This window comes from Parasteatoda tepidariorum, chromosome 7 (genome assembly GCF_043381705.1).
Source record: "Parasteatoda tepidariorum isolate YZ-2023 chromosome 7, CAS_Ptep_4.0, whole genome shotgun sequence".
Classification (NCBI taxonomy): Eukaryota; Metazoa; Arthropoda; class Arachnida; order Araneae; family Theridiidae; genus Parasteatoda; species Parasteatoda tepidariorum.
In genome coordinates this window covers 7,845,966-7,862,681 of record NC_092210.1, presented here as the reverse complement: position 1 = coordinate 7,862,681, position 16,716 = coordinate 7,845,966, and the positions used below count along the sequence as shown (strand labels likewise).

The window sequence follows — 16,716 nt, the reverse complement described above, 5'->3', positions numbered from 1 at the left end:
AAACCCAGTTAATTGTTTATTATACATATATTTTTAAATTTAATTCATTCTTTTCTTCTCCCTTCCTTTAAAATGATAGAATGAAGTTTAGCCCCACTAGCCGGCCAGGTGGCCGAGCAGTCAGTGTGACTGACTGTGAAGCTAATGGTTGTGGGTTCGAATCCCTCTCAGGGCATGGATGTTTCTCTCTGTGTGTTGTTCTCTATTGTGTGATGTGTGAATGTGGCCCACCCTATAAACGGGTATCTCTGACAGTGTGGCGTGGATAATGTTGCTCACCTCCGTGACTTGGGTTCACAGGTGCCCAATGGGTAATGTTAAATAAACAACACTTCTGGCATCTTCCGAGCTTAAGAACAAAAGTTCAATGCCTGCCGTTAAAAAAAAGAAAGAAAAGAAAAATTCACTCACTATTTCCCTACTTGCGATATTTCCAGGCTAGTGTGTTTAAAAGTAATGTGCCAAAAAGATAGCAATATATTTCATATGCCCTGAATCATGCTTATTTTGAAGAATGTAAGAAATTTAAGGAATGTATTAATATGGTCCTTCAGTATTAAAAATAAAACTAAAAATCTACTACAGTGGAACCTCCAAGAAAGATCATCTCTATGTAGCGACCTCCTCCATTTACAACCATTTTTGGAAGACACGGAATTTTCTCCATCAACTTTGTGTTGAAAAAAATCTTTAGGAAAGACCATCAAAACCTCTCCCAGCAACCGGGCAAAGCTCTGCACCAAATGCTGGGAAAAGTCAAATAAGGAAATAAGAAAAAATATCAAAACTAAAAATATTAACAAAGCAAATAAGTAGATTAAAAGGTGTTCAAAATATTTATGTGAGATTCTTATTTAGAGAGCTCTCTTTGAAATCTCTGAAAGAGATCTACAACCTAACGTTGCAGTCAGAGTGCACTAAAGACAATGCTATTAATGATTCATTTTTAGAATTGAAAGTTAAATTTTTAAAAAAAGTTATTTTAGAAAAAACTAGCATATCAAACAAACAAGCCTCTTTTCATTTTTTAAAGTTAACTATTTTTTATGATATAAAATTAAATGCAAACTTAAATGAAAAACATAATTACTCATTTACTTAAAATAGTTCTAATTGGTAAATTTGTTTTTATTCATAATTATTTCAGTACAGATCATTTTTATTGACGGTAAATTTTAATCATCGATCCGGTTTTCATGATGCCACCACAAGTGTCATTTTCGCATCAAGAAAATAACTCAGACTAAAATTTAAATCGTTTATGAAAAATCATGTACCTTCAATAACATTTTGAAGTCAATGGAGGTAACCCCTAAGAACGACCAACCTCCATTAACGACAAGTTCACAGTGGAACAGAGAGTGGTTGCTCCCAAAAGGTTTCACTGTATAAGGCTATGCTAAGCTATTACAAGCTGGATATTTGGGTAGGAGATTATTTGCTTCATATAACATGATAGAACTTTTCATTTACTGAGATTAGAATGATACGATAGAATGGGCAATCATTTGAATATTATTTTACAACTGAACAAGTATCTGAAGAAACTGAACACCTAGAATATTCTTTTAAATCTGAATGATCTAAGTCTCCTTGATCACTTTGAATATTAGTAAAAGTTAAAGACCCTTACTTTAAAGCAACATTAAAGTATAAAAAGTTAAATATTTGGACGGGAGTTACTCCTTTCATAAACATTCGATGAGCTCATTTCACTTCATTTAATAATCTTGAGGAGATAAAACAATGATATGATGGTTGAATGATGTGAATGATCATCGGAATATTATGGATGATCAACTGAGCAAGTATCTGAAGAAGCAGAGCAGCCAGGATATTCTTTTAAATCTGGATGATCTAAGTCCCCACGATCTCGATGATCAACAGAATCAGGATTTGTTGAAGGTGGTCCATGGTTTTTCACACAGACACATCGAGCATCTTTGCCTTTTATGTGCAATTGACGAGGCACGCCTACCCAAGAGCGATCAACTCCACCACTGAAAAAGTTCAATTTAAAATCTATATTTACAACCTCCATGCATATACAATGAGCGAAAAAAAAAGGATATCACTCTAAATAAATATAAAAATATCACTCTAAAGATGATATTTTCATGCACTAGGAGGTAAATTTAACAGAAATAAAAAAAGTCCTAAGCATTGTGAACCAAGTGATTTGGGCACCGTTAGTAACCTGACTAATTCAAAACTGCATTCAAAACTGCATTCTAATACAAAATTAAAATATAATTTAAAATTGTATTACATTTAGCTTAGATAAGTCAGTGAAAAGAAAATGCAGTTTTGAATTATTTTGTTACTTTGGTTGTACCTCTTACTCCCCATTTTAGAATAGAACCCTGATCACAAAACATGCCATTATTTTCTCAATAAAAAAAGGCACAGATTTTATACTAATTATGTTTTTAATAGCATTAATATAGCTATGTACCTTGTAAGTAAGTTTATCTTTGATAATCAGATTGCTTACAAAATAAAATAACCATTCTGTCAAAATAATTTTTACATAGTATTTGAAATTTATCAAATCATTTATCCTAAAATTATTAAAATATTAAAACTAAAACAATCATTTAAAATAAAAACACTAACATTTATAACTAAAGATATCATTTAAACTAAATTCATTTCTTTTAGTGCAGAAGTTAGAATTGTCAAGAAAATTAGAAACTAAATAGAAATCCAATAACTTATAAAAATTCAGAGATGAACATTATAAATAAAGGGAAATAAAATATGTTAATTGATACTGAATTATTTATATCTAGCTCAATCTTTATAATGCATCAATATTTCACAATCAATGAATGGCCAATTTTATTAACGGTGTATAAGTCGACCCCCTACTTTTCGAACAATTTTAAGGATATAAAAGATAGACTTATACACCAGAATATATGGTATTTAAGTCTAGTATGTTATTATTTACAAACTTAAATACTTCATCAATATTTAAATTGTAAAAGTTGACAACTTAAAAATAATAAAGCCTCCACAATATTAAAATTTTTTCCTATCAAAAAATACCTCTTTTTGGTGCACCAAACTTTACTGCCTTTTTCTTTACTCCATTCCGAATTGCATGGTGGGAAATTATATTCTTTCTCCTCTGTGTATTTATTTTTCTTAGCATGGTTAAGTTTCTCTTTTATGGATAATAACTCTTGAGTTGGCTCTCCAATTTCATTATAGTATCTACCAACCACGTAACCTTCAAACAAAGTAATGCATTTTAATTTAAGGTAAATAGAAACCAAATTTATTTTAACAAAACATGCATATAAGAAATAAAATGAAGAGATATACTTCATAAAATAGTTTAGATTTTTGATTCAAAGTTTATATTTATTATTTAAAGGATTTTTTTTTCTTTTCAGACACATTTTAAACAACATAAGAAAAAAACTATTTAATATGTGATTTTAAGAAATAAATTACATGGAATGTGAATAATTAAATGTAAATAGCAATATTTATACAATTACATAAATACAATTCTTTTTATGTTTTTGAAGAAACAGTTTTATCCAGGGTTAGAATTATCAAAAAATGACACAAGTCAAAAACCTGTCAACTGACAATATTTTTATAATTTCAAGGTTTTAATTTTCCATTACATTTTAAATTATTATTGTTCTCTTTACATTTACATATTTCTTCTTATACATTTTAAATAATTATACAAATTTCTTCACAAAAAAAATATTCTCTCTCCCTCTATATATATATGTATGTACATTTTATGACCTTTACTTAAGCATCCAAAGTATGAAAACAGAGTTAAATAAAAATTAAGAACAAAATTTAATTTAAAAACCATAAGTCAAAATGGAAATATGTAAAAAGCAATTACAACCAAAATTGTCTTAATTAAACAATATAAAGAAAAATGCGAGAATTTAAATATCTCGGAGCACTGTCGGTTTTTGGTTTCACCACTGACAACAGAAAGGGTCCAGCATGTTGGCAGGGTGGTGTGTCCCCTGATGAAGTGCAGTGTTTGCTAACAAGCATATCTTTTGATTTTGTTTTCCTTGTATTTAAATTCTCACATTTTTATTTATATTCCTTACTTAAGCATGCCATCCACCAACACTGTATAAATGGAAACAAATTTTAATTAAAAATACATACAAAATTCTTATAAATGCATAATTTGATTTTAATTACCAACAAATTTGTATTCATCTCTGTAAAAAGATATCCAGTCTTCAATACTTGCAATAGAATCATCTTTTAAATCAAGAATATTATCAACCAAACCTTTTTCGCTAAAATCACCAGTTATATAAGCACGAGTTGCATCACGTCCTAGAAAAAAGTAATTTAGCAAATAATTAACAAAATTATTTTTATAATGAAATTTTTTAAAAAGTAACACATAATTGGTTTTTACATTTCAGCCTAGGGAAAACTCTTATGCAGTTTATCATAGAGCAAAGAAAAACAAAAGAAAATACCTTGGAAAACAATGCAAATTAATAGTTTATTTAATTAGTATACAATAAGAAATAAACTTCTGAGAAAGCATGGAAAGATTATTCAAAATTAATTTCAAATCCTAGACAAAAAATATTTAAGTAGTTTTGTTTTCAATCGAAAAAACTTTTAAACAGAAATTAAATACCATAAAAAACAACTTATTAAAACAACTAGCACACAGTATAATTTAATAAAATAAAAAATCTCAAAACAATCATGAAAAGTTTATGATTAATTTGCTTCTTACAGAATGTTATTATCCGGATTAAAAATAAAGAAAGTTTTTAAAAAAAACTGGAGATCCAGGGAAAAATGATCCAATTTTAATCAGTACCTAAATACTATAGTCAAACTTTTATGTAATTAATCTGAAATAAAAAAAAAAGATTGTGATATTAAAACTTGTAATATTTTTAACATTCTAATTGAAATAATAAATATTAATAATAAATAAAACAACAATTTAAATTGCTAATATAATAAGTTTATTACAAATTATTTACTTAAATGTTTGCATTGTAATAATCTTTTAGATGAATTGACAAAGAAAGGAAGATTTCCACAACAATACCTGTACAAAATAATCATAATAATTATTAAGTTTTTCCAACTTCGGGACAATTGCCCACATGAGAGTACAAAAACACCATAGAAGGTGACCAATTCTAAGGGAATAATAACTTATAGTCACCCCAAGGCAAACCTTTGCATGTCTTTGGGTTTTTTTAAATTTTGCAAGTTGAAAATCCTTTTGAGGCTTTGGAAAATACAGTTACCAATACACAAATATACCCAAAGTGTGTATACCAACATTCCGGGCTGCTACACAGCAAGAGGATAGTGCTACAAGATGTTCATAACTTCAAATCTAATATCAGTCTTCAAATAGTAATCTATTATTATTTAATACAAAACGAAACTCAAAGAAAGAGGGTATGAAGTTTAGGAATACGTAAGACAAGTCCTTAATGGAAAAGCTATGAGAGTTCTTATCTCTTTTGCTACTTCAAGCTGGGTTCCAACGCTTGCTATTCAAAAGGCTGAATATCGCAACAAAATAAAAATTGAAAAGTGAGTTAACATTGTCATGCTTTACTTCGCAATTTCAAAGCTTATGTGGAGAATAAAGCACAATCATTATACTAAACAAATTCAGGATATCTTGAACTATGGATGGTAACTTCTTTGTATTTTCCATTTTGAATAAAATTACTCATAAACTAAACTCAGTGGAGCGACAGCCCATAGAGTGCCAAGGCCTACTGAACACATCTCAGTCTTCTTAACCTTGGGCTCTGGGGTGCAGGAGCAAATGTTCCAGTTATGAAGACAGCCGAAAGCGGAACTCCCCAGTGTTTAGTTCCCGTACATTCTTGGTACTCATTTGTTGACCCGCTGAGCGGATGAAAGGCTGAGCTAACCTTACCCGGCCCGAGGACCTGTAGCATGAGAGTGCGAAGCGCTGCTACTCAGCCACCGGGCCATATTATTACAAACTCAGCCATATTATTAAAACATATTATTATTAATTGAATTTAATATACTTGAGAGGATTTCGTATGAGTTGTATTAAATATGTGTATATTCTCACCACTTACCTCCATAATTTCGGTTTCATATCCTACACACATGAATGTAAATTTCATGTGTATGTATGGATCACACCAGCATTGAAAATTTAAGGACCCAAATGACCACATTTAGTAGTCCAAAAATACCATTTAGTAGACTAATAAGAAAAAAATCTACATGTACAATTATACAATTTATTTTAAAATACATATTAACTATGAGTACTTTCCCTGACCTTCTAAATAGTAAATAGTTTCAAAATTCCAAAATAATCAAAGAATTAATATAAAAGAGTAAAACACTAAAATTATATTAATAAATATATTCAAAACAATTGATTGATTTAATACAAATGCATAGTGCTTCCATTATAAAAAAATTTAATTACTAATCTCAATTGGATGAAGCACTTTTAAAAATGTCTTGTTTTATTCCAGCCATAGATGCAATGAATTTCTTTAAAGTCTTTGTCGCTTCGGCAGAATTATTTATTATGAATGGTTTACTTAAAAGCTTTGCATAAATTTTTACATTATACTTAAATTATTGAAATTTTATAGTGTGTCCAGGGGTAATCAAACTATGATTCACAGGTTGAAACTGTCAAACCAACATCAATGATACACCTCACAATAGAAGACTTGACATGACAATTATCTAATCAGAATAATTGATTTTGGTTACATATTAAAATTTGCATTGTAAGTAAGTTTTAAAAATTAGAAGAAGAATCATAGGAACTGAGAAAACTTATGAAACTGAATATTTCAATTGTAGGAAGATTCGTGTATCGTTACTTGGGACCAAATGGTCAGCAAGTTTTGGGGACAATTGAGCAGTGGAATGAAAGACACTATTAAAAGCCACAGAATAGAATAAAGGGTAAAACTGATATATATATATCTGGGCAATCTACTTTAAATATATTTCAATTTTATGTAAGTATAAGAGTTTGGCAATTACACACGGCATTTTCAGTAAGCCTGAACAGTATCAGTATGGAAACATTGCCTTAATTGTAATTAATAATACAAATTTTGTTCTAAAACTTACAGTGAGCAACAAAACAGGTATATTTTAATATTTGTACATATCTATGCAAGTTACCTTTGACAAGGTACTAAAAGTATTTTAACTTTCAAAATGTTTTTAAAAAAATGGTTTGTCCATGGGTGGCAGCTACTTATGTACTTATCCTTAATATGATATCTTTTTAATTTCTCCCCTTCCATTGCAGGTACAGATACAGGAATCATCCTCCAAAATTAAAAGTATGAAAACTTTGCAAAATTATAGTTTGTTAGCTGATCAGTTAGCTACTGGGCCAATAAGTTAAAATGCCTTACAATTTGGAGCCAATATAATAGAATCACAAAAGCAATTGCACAATATATCATTAAATTATAACAGCAATATGCATGAACAACAAATTTTACGTGTGTATTGATGTCATTATAAACTACAAATAAATATCATAAATCTTAATATAAAGTGAGTAAAATGAAAAAAATAAAATTACCTGAAAAAAATGCATATCCTCCACCAGGCCTGTAATGCTGGGCTCCTTTTTCGACATCGAAAATTTCTCCTAAAATTGCTAAATAAAGTCCTTTACTATCTGGTCCACCATCATAATTTTTTAATTCTTCAGGCCTGAGAAGTATCTGCTTGTTTTTACTATTCATCCCAGCCCCATCATTTTGTTTTTCATATATTTTAGGAAACATGATTTTTAAATAATCTTTCGGAACACCTAAACTTGTAAGATAATGGTTCAAAGTATCATCGTATTTGAAATAAGTTACACCTAGTAATAAAGCCAAACCAATTGTAATAGTGGTTATTGCACTGGAGCCCATTATGTCTATTTCTGTGAAAGAAATGAAACACGTATGACCTTTGATAGATTCAGTTATAAAAGCTCGGCCCGTTTAACGTCTATCAAAAAACCCTTGACCTGAAGTTAATATCACCTTCTTTATTTACGTTACCTTTAGCAGACAGCCCAGGTGACTGTTTTCCGTATTCGTTTCCAGATTTCAAACCGAATTCTGTAAAACCAGATGCCAAGACAGTGCGTTAAAAAAAATAACAAAATAATCTAAATAATGTTAGAAAAGTACTTTTATAACTGATTTTTAGTAAAAATAATATAATTTAATGAAAAAAACTTATTTAATAACGTGTGTCAATGTTTAGACAGTAAAAGCTCTAAGCAAAAATATATCTTTTATAAAGGCTCATCGTTTGATGCTTGAACCTAAACAAACAAAATCTAAAAACAATCATGCATTCTGTGTTCTGCTGTCGTTCTTCCATTTTTATGAAAATGCTTTGAAATAGAATCATTAATATTAACTTTAATCATTATATTTGAGAAGAAAGAAATAATTATAGTTTTTATAATGTTTGAGAATATAAATATTTAGTTCAAAAGATTAATATTCATTTATTGTGAAAATGAATAGAAAAATTAAAGCTGTCGCCGATAAGAAAAATTATGGAAATCAGCCGTCTATTTCCAAGTTTTTTTCGGCAGAATCCACTCCTATATCGCGAAGACGAAAGATTGATGAAACGCCAGATAATATCGTAAGTATTTGAAATAATTTCTCTTTTTATTGCCAGCAAGGAATGAAACGAATACTCGGGTACTTTTGTTATTTATTCGGTCAAACCAAGTTTTCGACTTTTTCTGCATAAAAAATTATTAGTTTAATAGGAATTTAAATAGTTTTCCCAAATTTTAAAATATATTTCGGGATATTTTCACATCGGTACCAGTTCACTCCTTACCAAGGCACTAAAGGGAAATAAAATCTGCAGAAATTTTTTAATAAAAGGGGGGAATTAAAACATTCTAGTAGGGGATCAATTTAAAGGATATAACTTGTAGCCACCTCAGCATGTTTTTTTTTTAAATTTTTGCAATTTGAATTCCATCTTATTCCAGTAGTTGGCATAAACTGATACCAATATTTAAAAAAAATATCTCCTAGAGGTTTGCTGGGAGTTTATAGTCTAGTTTTTTTTATTTTTTAAATGGGTTCTATAACCAATTTATTAAATTTATTTTACAGAAAATTTTAATATATGTAAATAGGATTCATTGAGATTAAATATGAGGCATAACTTATCTATTTTGTTCGATTATTTTCTTACGGTAATGAATTCAAAAGAGGAAGTTTCAATAAACCCACTTTACATCCAGAATAGGGTAAAGTAGGTAGAGTTTTAAAATTAATATATGTTTCACTAAAAACATATCAAAATATTGTTTTAGAAATAAAAATGCTCTTAAATAAATGTACAATTGTTATATATAAAAAAAACAAATGCTAAAGAATATATTTTTTTCATATTATTAAATTAAAGAGTATGTTCATGGCTATCATAATTAGATTTCACTTCAGATGCAGTATACTTCACAGTTTCATTAAAAAGCTAGAAAAATTAATAACTATTGTAGCAATTGTAAGTGTTTTTACTATTTATAACAGGCATTTATTTTTGTTGAATTTAATTATTTCAAAGAAATTGTTTAGTTTTCCATGAAAAGACTGTGCTATATTGTTATTCCGCTTATTATTATTGCCTTTAAAAATAAAATTTAAAAAACATTTAGTTTTCTGCATTAAAATTATTACGTAAGGCTATAATCAAACAAGTAAATTTTTTTTTACTGCTTCATTATTAAATATTGAGCATTAGATACTTACTAAAGCTAACACAAGTAAACAAATACCCCTATCAAACAACACTTGAAGCCTAACCCGCTTTTCCCCAACTCAGAAAACAATTCATAATAAATGTAATTTTGAAATTTATTCTTAAATTTCTACGTTGATTTGTTCTTTAGATGTCCATGTACAGGTTTGAACTAAAATTAATAGTTTTTGACAGTTCTTAATGGTATTAGAAGAAAGTTCATCAATACCTTAAACTAACATACTTTATATAGTAAACATAAGCAGATAGTTTGTAAGCATTAATCTTTTTATCAGTTTATAAATCTGAAATAAAAATACTTGCCGCTATCCCAGTAAATGTCTCTAATAATATTCAATAAATTATATCAACTCAAACGGCGAAAATATATGTTTTTTAACATATACCCACTTTACCCCATGCATGCACCTTACCCCACCTGTCCCTACCCTTCGAGTTGGCCGTAGTCCTCTTCTGTTATGTTTCTTTAGTTTCTCACAGCAATCCTCTAGAAGTCATAAATGCTTATTGATTATTTTGACCCAGGTATTGATATGAAAATCTTTCTTGTAATCAGGAGTCTGTTTAGTAGAAATTTGGGTCCATTAACAGAATCTTCACAAAATAATTTATCTTTCAATCGGACTTTTCACAAATTGTTTATCTTCATTATTGTTTTGTTAATCAAATAAACCCTTCCCGGGAGGGGGGAAAGAACGTTTTGAGACAAACTAAGTTTAAATTCCAAATGTAGTATTCTAAGAAAATATTTCTACTTTTACAAACATTGTGTGCGCNAATATTAAATCATTATTATTATTTTTTTTTGTAAATAAATAATTAAACAATTTATATTTATTCATAAAATTAATTAATAGAATATTATGTAAATAAAAATTAATTTCTGGCAATTTTTTAAATAAAATATTATAAATTTAAGAATTGTTTAAGTTTACTTAATGCGTAACACATTAAAAGTGATACATTACTAAGTTGTGTTATTTAAAATATCTCAATTGAAATTATTAAAAATGTGAGTGATTTTGTTTCCATTATTTATCCGAAATGAATATTCTGTGTTGAGCAGTATAGGCTGATACCAAATATTTGTGTGTTGCATCTCTAATTTAGTAGCAGCAATTGTTGAGCAGAATCTTGTATCTATTTACCATTTAAAAACTTCTTGAAAATGTTTTCTGCAATAACAGGACCCTATTTGCACAAATTCACAAAAGCAGGACCCTGGCTAAAAGAATGAGACTTAATGCTTATTTTATATTCACAAATTATGAGTAGTTTTTTCGCAATTTTGCAAAAACGAGACCTTTTACAAAATGTCTGAACCGACCCCTGCTTTAATGAAAAAATATATGTTGAATTATGGCTTAAAAAATATTTGATTGGTTATAAATGATGTATTCACATTTTATTTTGTAGAGAATAATAAGTCATTTTAAATTTATTTATTTCTCACATCATGATTTTGTTTTTATTTCATACAAAATGTATGAACATATTTAATGGATATGTATACAATCATCTATATTTTTAAAATTTCATGATATCACTGCCTAGTTCTTCTGTGTTTGCAACAAATGAAAAATTAGATAAAATGAATCTACCAATGTTTCTGTTGATTACAACTCAAAAATACAGCCACCAATATATATGGTCCCTATAACCAATAAGTACTTACCTCATAATTTTAAATTCTATTCTCAAAATTAGATATTGTCAAGATCTTTGATATTTTTAAAAATTTATTATCACTTTTGTTTAGGCCCACTAAAATATCTTAAATGTAACAAAATACTTCAGAAAAATTTTTCCTTTTTTTTTTTTTTTAATGTTCATTGTCTTTGAAGATGTCCTTTTTCTTTATGGTAGAAAATTCATGATATTTTTTTCTTTCTTTCTGTGATTAATAATTTATTATACTTGTAAATTTTTTACAACTTAAAATTCTTTTTTATTTGCAAAAGCAAAATGTACCATTGAAAAAAAACCCAAAGCTACACCCTGAAGCAACTGCATCTGATTCTTCTTCAAATTATGAACTCACTGAATCTACCATTGCTCGAATAAAATCATACTCAGCAAGAAATAATGTTGAAGGTCCAAGGAAAGCTGAAATTGAAAAATATGATGGAGTTCTATCTGAAAAAAGTCCATCACATTGTATGGTTGTTGCTCCAAAGAAACGTTCTTCAACTTTAGAAAAGGAATCACAAAATTGCTTCACGAAGGATGTTAAGTATGTCATCAGTATAGTTCATTGTTCAAAAAAAATTATAAATATTTTTTTTTGCATTAATTATTAAAATTATACCTATCATAATAATAAATTACATAGTTTCATACCGCATTTGGTTTTTTGTTTCTTTTCTTATAATTTATCCTTTATTTTTATGGAAGAAAAAAAACAAAACAAATTATTTGTATTATAGGTCACCTCCCATCAAATTATTAGTTATTTGTATTTTTTTCTGTCTTCGAAAATACAAATTAAAACTTTTTGAATTTATTTTAAAATGTTTTGTGGTTTTAGTATTTTACAAAAAAAAATAATAATAAATTAAAAAGAGAGTTTTAGGGAGATTATTATGTTATCCAAGCTATGATGTCACAGCAGTTAAGTCATTGTGAAGAAGTTTGAAGCCTTTACCTCCTGTTACCCATCAATCTGAAGTTGAGTATCCAGCTTCAAATCAGTGGGGTACCTTTTTAGGACAGGGATGGGCAAACTTTTTTGGTCGAGGGCAAAAAATCTAGAGAAAAAAAATTGGTGGGCCATGTAAAAATTTCTGCAATAATAATAAAACGATTTACAAGTTTTAATTTAAATATTTAATGAGATAAATTAAATTGCAATTTCATTTTTAAAAGTTCCTTATATTGAAGTTCGAAGTGAGATGTGCTTATTTTGAGGAACGGGGCTAAATGCTTGTCTATTAGTCTACTTCTGAAGGGATTTTTTCTAAAGTATAGCATTGCAAGCATAGCATTGATTTTCTAGGCATGAGATATTGAATTTTGGAAACTAGTTTTGGTAATGATTTGTAAAACTCAAACTTTGGCATATTTAGAAACAACTAATTCAGATGATTGTTAGATTGCAACTCAATTGATTCAAGCTGCAAATCCGACCTCACTGTTCTACAATTTACTTTGAAAGGCATTGCAAAATATTTAATTCTGTTTGAATGGCACTGAAATCATGAAATGTGCATTCAAATTCCAAATAGTTTTTTCAAGCCATCTTCATAATTCTTAAGCTTTTCCTTATTTACTTATGAATTTAACCTCGAGAAATAAGACAAGTTGTTCTTAGCTAGCTGCCCCACACACAGATTAAGCTTCAGTTTAAAAGCTTTGAAATGGGCCCAGATATCATTGATGAATTGATTTTTCCCTTGCATCTTTAACATTCAAGTTGTTCATATGACAAAGATCTGTGAAAAATCTTCTAATATTTCGCACTCTGCTGAAGACTGTTTCCCATGGAAGAACGACACAATGTCCTCCTTCAGCTGCCAAACTCTCTCAAAAACACATCATGCACTAAGCCACCTAACTTTCATGTAAGACAGTGCATTAGAGTATTCAGATTGCACAGACTGAAGAAAATCTTGTATCGAATAGAAACAAGCTTTACTACTGCATCAAGCACAGGTTTTGTATTCAATGCAGATTTACACAGAGCATCTTGGTGTATAGATAGTTATGATTAAAGAGTCCATGGAATCCAGATTTATTTGTAGATATGGAATCCATATTTTGTGCCCCATCAGTCGAAATATTAAACTTTTTTGTTATGGCACTTTCAAAGTGGCCATAAAAAAAATTTTTTAATTACTCTTCTTGAAACTCACGAAAAATATCACATCCCTTCCCTTAGTTCCCTTTAAAGAATGCAAACTTGCCAGTACCTTGGTAATTTCAAAGTTCTCATCAACACCTCTTATAAATAACACTAATTGAGCAGTATCAATCATATCAGTGCTTTCTACCATAACTATTGAGCAAAATTTAAATAGTGCAATTTTTGACTCAAATTGTGATGTCAAATTTTTATCGATGGCTTCGATTCTAGATGTCACCGTTTTTCGTGATAAACTTACAACCTCAAAATTATTTTTCATGTCTGGACATATAACATCACAAACTCGAAGCATTGTTTAGCAAACTCCCCATCACCGAGATATTTATTATTTTTTGCAATATTTTATACTACAATGTAACTTGCATGCATAACTGCTTCTTGGACACTGCTCATCTGCTTGAAAAAATTTTGTCAGCCTGATAATTCTTTAAGAACACTTTCTGTATTTTGTCTTCTTTCACATTCAGACATTGCTTCGTGGTTTGCATTCTTGTGCTGGGCTGTAAAATGTCAGTTAATGTTGTATTCTTTAAAAATTGCTGCAGCTTTATTGCAGATGAGACATACTGGTTCATCTTTTACAACAGTAAAAGAATGTTTTTAAGTCCATTCATCATTGAACATGTGGCACTGAATTCTTAGCCATTTTATAAATTTAATGATTACATCATTATTTACAATGATGTTATATGTGTGCAATCTTTCCATACGCAATAAATAATGTTAGAACTCGCGCCAGCCAAAAAATCTGCTCGTTGGAGCTTAAAATGTGCAATGTACCACATGTGAAGAACAATTCACCTATATTAGATTCCATATGTGTGCTCCTCAAGAAAGACAAACACTCGTTGGAGCCAATCTACGGCTTTTTTGTAGAGAACTTCTGCTTTTAACATTCCACCAATTGAAGCTATCTGTGCTAACTACTTTCATCAATTTATTTTTTGTAGAACAAAAATAGAGAAAGTAAAAAGATCAGTACTTTGTTAAGAAAGAAAGAACAAAAATAGCTTTAAACAAAATGATAAGAAAATGGATGTATACTGTATATTGTTTACATTCGCTACTGATCGGTAAGTTAAAATTCTATCCATGGGCCGGATAAAAACCTTCCGGCACGCCATAGTTTGCCCATCCCTGGTCTAGAAGGTGAAAGTGGCTGGTGTGCAAAGCATACAACTGTCTGAGACACAAAGGTGACTATAATCCCGGAGATCTTTTCTTTTTCTTAAATCATTCATCATTTCTTAGGAACAACCTATATCTTTTTTTACAACAAAACATTAATGATATTTTACTGTCGTGCATATTATTTTTAAAATAGATAAAGTTTAAGACTAAAATATTACTTCCTACTCTAGCCTTAAATATATTGGGTTATTTGGGAAGTAATTTTATTTTTCCCTTATGAAATTGAAAGATGATTTTCTTAAATTGAATAAATATTTTATTGAATTATATATTGTCCTTTTTTTTTGTTTTCATCATTCATTCATCGTTCACCATCATTCCTTTTGCCATCTTTCTAGCAGTAGTATGATTCCACGCTCAATTTTTGTTATTGGCAATAAGCTGATCCAAGTGAATTTTGATCTCCTTATTTGAAGTAAAGGTTTTACTGTTTAAAACTTTTTATGTAGACCAAAATTAATATTGTAAACAATCCATTTCTTTGTCATTGGCTCACAGTGGGATGTTGCTGGGATACTTTTACATGTGTATAAACAAATTTTTTTGTAATCGTCATCTTTAATAGGTGTTTTTAAATTCCTTATCAAAATTAAAAAAACATGTACATTTATTGTCACGAAATAATATTCAAAAGGGGTAAAAACATTATGCAAACTTGATGAATCAATATCAAGGAAGAAATTGAGAGAATAAAGACTTACTCTAAAAGAGAAGTCTTTATTTCTCAAATTTCTCCTTAAGAAATTAAAAGCTATTTGGTGAGGACAAAAATTGGTGAGGATTGTGAGGATTATTTGGTGAGGATTAAAGGCTAGACGGTGGGGACAGTTATAAAGCACTCAGCATGTATCACATAGAAATTTTAAAAATTTATCACTACAGATAAGATCATACAAAAAGCAACAAATTTTTTTTAGATCAGTCAAAAATATCAAGGCTTTATGTACTCGAGCAATAACCATAACTATTGTTAGAATCATGAGCTTATCATTTGCTTTGATAATTTTCATTTAGGTTTATCATTATTCAGTTATTTATTTAATTTTCTTAGAATTTTTTACTTTTATTTAAATAATGTCAAATGTGATGCAAATTAAAAACAACAAAAAAACAAAAAAAATTGAAATTTTATTTTAGTACCCCATTTAAATTTATACATGTTTTTATAATTAGGTCGTTATTCTAATACAAATATTTGAATTTATTTTGAAATGATTTAAATATTTACTTAAAATTGTTAACACACTCCTTGGGAGAAACAATATTTGGAATTCAAGCAAATATATCTTGATGTAATATTGTTGGTTGAAATTATATATAAATTTACCATTAAAAAATTTAGGACTAGTTTTATTTTAGAACATTATTCAACTATAAATATTTGAATTTATTTTAAAAATTACTTAATTATTTATTTAAATTTTAGATACACTCCATTGGAGAAACAATATTTAGAATTTAAGCATAATTATCCTGATGCAATATTGCTGATTGAATGTGGTTACAAATACAAGTTTTTTGACGAAGATGCCGAAGTAAGTACTTCATTACTTAAAAAAAAATTAGAAGAATTGTTATTTTGCAATATGATTTAAAACTTTATTTGAGTGCTCAAAAATTGGTACCAGTCTCAAAACTGGCCAAATGTTAATTAGAAAAGCTAATTTAAACATAAAATGTAAAGTTGCTTATAAAAAAAATTTAAATGAAGTGGTAAAAAAATTATAAGAACCACTGTTGCCAGAAATGAAGCATAAATCTTCCTTTTCTCTAATAAAAGAATTATCTTTAAATAAATCTAAAGAAATTAAACCAGTGTTTCCCAACCTTTTTTGGACCATGCCCCACCTGCCCCA

At 28.8% G+C, this 16,716-nt stretch overlaps 2 protein-coding genes across 2 annotated transcripts in view; one reads left to right on the top strand and one right to left on the bottom strand.

Annotated features, from left to right (window-relative positions):
* Positions 1-296: 296 nt before the first annotated feature.
* LOC107437814 (neuferricin) lies at positions 297-8,373 on the bottom strand. The gene is made up of 4 exons (XM_016049933.4): positions 7,598-8,373; positions 4,195-4,335; positions 3,052-3,235; positions 297-2,000 (listed from the first exon to the last, which is right to left on the bottom strand). Exons 1-4 carry the CDS (start codon positions 7,935-7,937, stop codon positions 1,787-1,789), a joined length of 879 nt encoding a protein of 292 aa, XP_015905419.2. The 5' UTR covers positions 7,938-8,373; the 3' UTR covers positions 297-1,786.
* Positions 8,374-8,397: 24 nt separating this feature from the next.
* The window catches only part of LOC107437796 (DNA mismatch repair protein Msh3), a 45,343-nt gene continuing 37,024 nt past the window's right edge, over positions 8,398-16,716 (top strand). Inside the window, exons 1-3 of the mRNA XM_043040836.2 lie at positions 8,398-8,670; positions 11,769-12,040; positions 16,287-16,395. Of these exons, the coding sequence (XP_042896770.1) occupies positions 8,539-8,670; positions 11,769-12,040; positions 16,287-16,395 (513 nt within the window). The 5' untranslated portion in view covers positions 8,398-8,538. The remainder of the gene's footprint in view (positions 8,671-11,768; positions 12,041-16,286; positions 16,396-16,716) is intronic.